Source organism: Camelina sativa, chromosome 16 (genome assembly GCF_000633955.1).
Source record: "Camelina sativa cultivar DH55 chromosome 16, Cs, whole genome shotgun sequence".
NCBI classification, from domain to species: Eukaryota; Viridiplantae; Streptophyta; class Magnoliopsida; order Brassicales; family Brassicaceae; genus Camelina; species Camelina sativa.
Window position 1 is genome coordinate 24807460 of NC_025700.1, and position 3902 is coordinate 24811361.

The 3902-nt window shown below is 39.3% G+C and overlaps 1 protein-coding gene across 1 annotated transcript in view; it reads right to left on the reverse strand.

Annotated features, from left to right (window-relative positions):
• Nucleotides 1-3902, reverse strand: part of LOC104752286 (alpha,alpha-trehalose-phosphate synthase [UDP-forming] 1-like) — a 7968-nt gene that overhangs the window by 1294 nt on the left and 2772 nt on the right. Inside the window, 16 exon segments of the mRNA XM_019238267.1 lie at nt 317-419; nt 522-620; nt 709-839; nt 927-1014; nt 1108-1230; nt 1325-1333; nt 1335-1502; nt 1644-1761; nt 1853-2040; nt 2146-2246; nt 2364-2412; nt 2706-2794; nt 2999-3149; nt 3300-3401; nt 3513-3627; nt 3758-3902. Coding sequence (XP_019093812.1) covers nt 317-419; nt 522-620; nt 709-839; nt 927-1014; nt 1108-1230; nt 1325-1333; nt 1335-1502; nt 1644-1761; nt 1853-2040; nt 2146-2246; nt 2364-2412; nt 2706-2794; nt 2999-3149; nt 3300-3401; nt 3513-3627; nt 3758-3902 — 1779 coding nt within the window.

Genomic DNA, 3902 nt, shown 5'->3' on the forward strand with positions numbered 1-3902 from the left:
GTCGTGTCGGCGAGCTTCTCAAGGAAGCAAACAACGTCGTCAGGTGAACCAAGGAGATATCTGGCATTGGTGCGAGTACGACCCACAGCGCAAGAGAAGTAATTCTCTCCTTTGAGGTCAAGAACATTCCATGAGATCTTCTCTGGTGAAGGCCGTCTTGAGTTTCCTAAGCTATGGTTGGATCCGCTTTTTCTTTCTGTTGTCTGAAGAGATCTCTGTGAGGACTTGTTGTTGTTGTTGTTAGAGTTAGAGGATGATGAAGATTTTGGTCCACTTTTGTTGTTATGTGTCGACTTTGACGGCGGTCTTCGGTCTCCTGATGATGACTTGCTTCCACTATCAGATGATGGTCTGGCTCGTGCAATGGCTGGTATGTCGGATGGAAGTTCTGGTTCGAAGAAGGTGTAAACATCTTCGTCCTGTTATTAAACATAGTGTCAAAGAGACATTTGTATCAAGAAGATCCCTCAGAGAGTCTAGAACCTGGATATGGTATATATTACAAGAAAAGCTTTAATCACCTTCCCCAAGAAATGACCAATGCACAAGACGTAATCAATGGGTGTGGTCATCGACTTGCTATGCACTATCTCTCCTAGAATGCGGTCTATTGCGGCTCCCTGAGAAATTATCGATTTCTGAAATGTGAGAATCTAAGGTGATACAGAATAGAGAGGAAAAGGCTATTGATGGATATTTTGCTTTTACCTTTGTCACACCAACCGCACGGACTTCTACAGAGCGGCTTCCTTGCACAACATCAACTGATGCATTAGAGATTGGACCTGTCCATAAGTGTTGTAACAAATCTCTTGCTTGAAGTCTCCCAAATTCGATATCTACAGGGAAGAATGAGATAATAAGTGTCTCAGGGGTGATTGAAAGGCAAAAACAATCAGATCAGGTAAAAATAGAGAAGTAAGTACCTGCATATTTGTAGTTCCATATAAGTGAAGTATCGCGTGTTTCAAAGTGTGACCTAGGAGTTCTCTCAGTGAAGTACTTGAAAACATGCTACAAATAGGCAAAACAAGAATTCAGCAAGGGGAAATGAAGAGAGTTATCAAGTTTGAGATGCTGCTTTTGTGAATTATCAATCTACTTTACCTTAACGCTATCAACCCATTCCATGTTCAAGTGTTCTGGCATTGTAGTCATCCACTCTCCATTAGTAAGCCTTAGGAACATCCCATTTTCTGCGGCCAACCACATATCATACTCTCCAAAGTTCTGAATTTAAGTATATTAAGTGATCAGTCAGCGAAATTACTATAACAGGAAAAGATTAGAAGGAAACTGACAGAAAGAAATAAGATAATAGTACTTTATCCAAAAACGCTTCTGCTGCTTCCACTCAGGACAACTATGGTTGTACTTGGATCACTGCATAATGCCTTTAATGGTCCTTTTAGCTCAGGGTGTAGATTAAGATCCATTTCCTTTATTTGATCACCTCTTCGTCCTTGATTATCCACTGGTTCAGTCAATGTTGCATTGAAACCCTGAATGTATTTACAGCCACAAGATATAGTGAGCAGAAGCATGGTTAAAGGCATCTCCCAACGGATGACTATGAGAAACAGAACTATGAAGTACTTCACAACTATTTTTTATGTCTAAACAAGTTGACAACAACCACTTACAAGGATCAGTAGCCTGTTGTTGGACTTTGAATACCGTTGAATTGCATCATGCTGTGGAAGCTCAGGTGGGACTTTACTAATTCGTAGTTGTGCCTCAATTACGGTGTCATTTAGTTCACTGTAGATTTGTTAAGAGTTGCATTTTTAATAGCTTGAACACATTAAAAGCTGGTAAAATGGAAGAGTAATGTCTTTATTGATTTGCATACCTCACGAAAGTTTCAGCCCACTCTTGAGCAGTGTGGGTTTTGACATGATGAAAATTATGCCGATGTCTTTTCTCTCTTTCTTCAGCTGTCATATTTAGAGCCTGTCCAATGGAGGCAGCAACTTCTGTTATGTTCCAAGGATTCACAAGAATAGCTCCAGCACCCAGAGACTGTGCAGCACCTGCAAACTGTAAAACAAATGCAACTTAAAACCACAGATGGAAACACATACCTCTGGACTTTTATAACTTTAAAATTAGAACTATATCAAGATGCAAAGTAGGAGTTATTACTTCACTAAGAATGAGGACTCCCTTTTTGGCCTCTTGGCAAGCAACAAATTCGTAACTGACAAGGTTCATTCCATCTCTCAAAGATGTGACAAGTGCAACATCTGAAGAAAGAAATCAAAGAAACATATCAGAGATGGCAGAAAGGAACACTCTTGAACTGGAAATGACATTCCTGAGACTTGGTAAGTAACCATGTCATAGGTAGCCAGACAATTTACCTGTGACAGCATAAAGTGCACATAAGGCATGAAAGTCCAGAGAACGATCCTGACAGTGACAGGGAATGAGGATTTTATCAGAGTCAGAGTTGCAATTTCAAACTATAAGATCCAGAATACTAGGTATATATAATATGTTCTCTATCCATGGTACCAGCAAGAATGTATTGCTAATTCAATTTTCGATTCCTAACATAAGAAGGATGCTGAGGGCTGCAGAGGTCTAAAATTCAATTGTACAAACGCAAGATTATCTTTTATGATACGAAAAAGGAACTACAGCTAGTGAGAAATCATAATTATCCAAACTAGCTGAAGAATCATAGAGAGGAGAAAACAGACCAGGTGATGTATTGGAACAGCAGTCAGTGTCCCAAAACGACCATTAATGCGTCCCACAATTTCATGAACTTGGCTTGTGAGTTTTTGATCTGTAAGAGAAGAAATATACATTCAGAAGATAATCCATTAGCTAATAATGGTTTCAAATTTCTGTGGTTTAAAGAGATTAGGTTCCTAGTTCATCTATCACAGCCTACCGAAGTTTTGGTGACATGATTCCTTGTGAAAACTTACATGCAAAACTATATACATCAGAGAAGCTATAAATAAACTCAAAAGGTAAGAAAGCCTACATTCAGGGACGTCTGTTCTTGTTGGCACCGCAATTTGCAATAACACCACTTTATCACGCCAGCTTGCATTTTCCTCGAGAAATTTTTCAAATGCCAGAATCTTTTGTGGAATCCCTTTGATCATATCAAGGCGATCAACACCTAACATCACCTATCAAGAACAAAAATTATGAAGAGTACGGATTAACTAATTCGAAGTGATACTTTCATTGACTTGCTTTAGAATAGATCAGCGGGGTTTCCCATGGTAACTGGCTCTTTTGTAGACCTTTAAGATATCAAAAGATAGAAAAATCTGTACCTTTCTGCCAGCAAATCTTTCTTTCAGTTCCTTCATGTGTTGTATGACTTCAGTGACCTCAAGTGCTCGTATAAACCGCTCAGAGTCTATGCCAATTGGAAACTGAAATCCAAAGCAAACACAGAAAAAGGCTTTCAAAACACAGGTATTATGAGTTATTTTGTCACTGTGGAATGATAAGTGTGAATAATGTGAGGGTTGAAGTGATCATACAGCAGCAACTCGAGTGAGCCTTCCTTGATCCTCAACTCCCTCAGGTGTTCCTTCAAGTCCAAGAATACGAGTGCACGCACTTACAAAGTGTCTTGCATAGTCATATGTATGGAAGCTGAAAAGTAAACAATATGAGTTCTGTAAGTCTGCTGTGTCACCAAAGGTTGGTTGAAACGATAACACATAGAATTTAAACCTGTCACAGTTGTGCTTGAAAATAAATAGAAGCAAAACTGAGATTTTACCCAACTAAATCAGCAGCAAGAACTGAGCGAAGGAGCTCTGATCGTGATGGAAGTGTCCTGTGTATCTCAGAAGAAGGGAATGGTGTATGGAGAAACCATCCAACTTTCATCTTACTGTTGTATTCCTTAAGGCATTTAGGAAGGA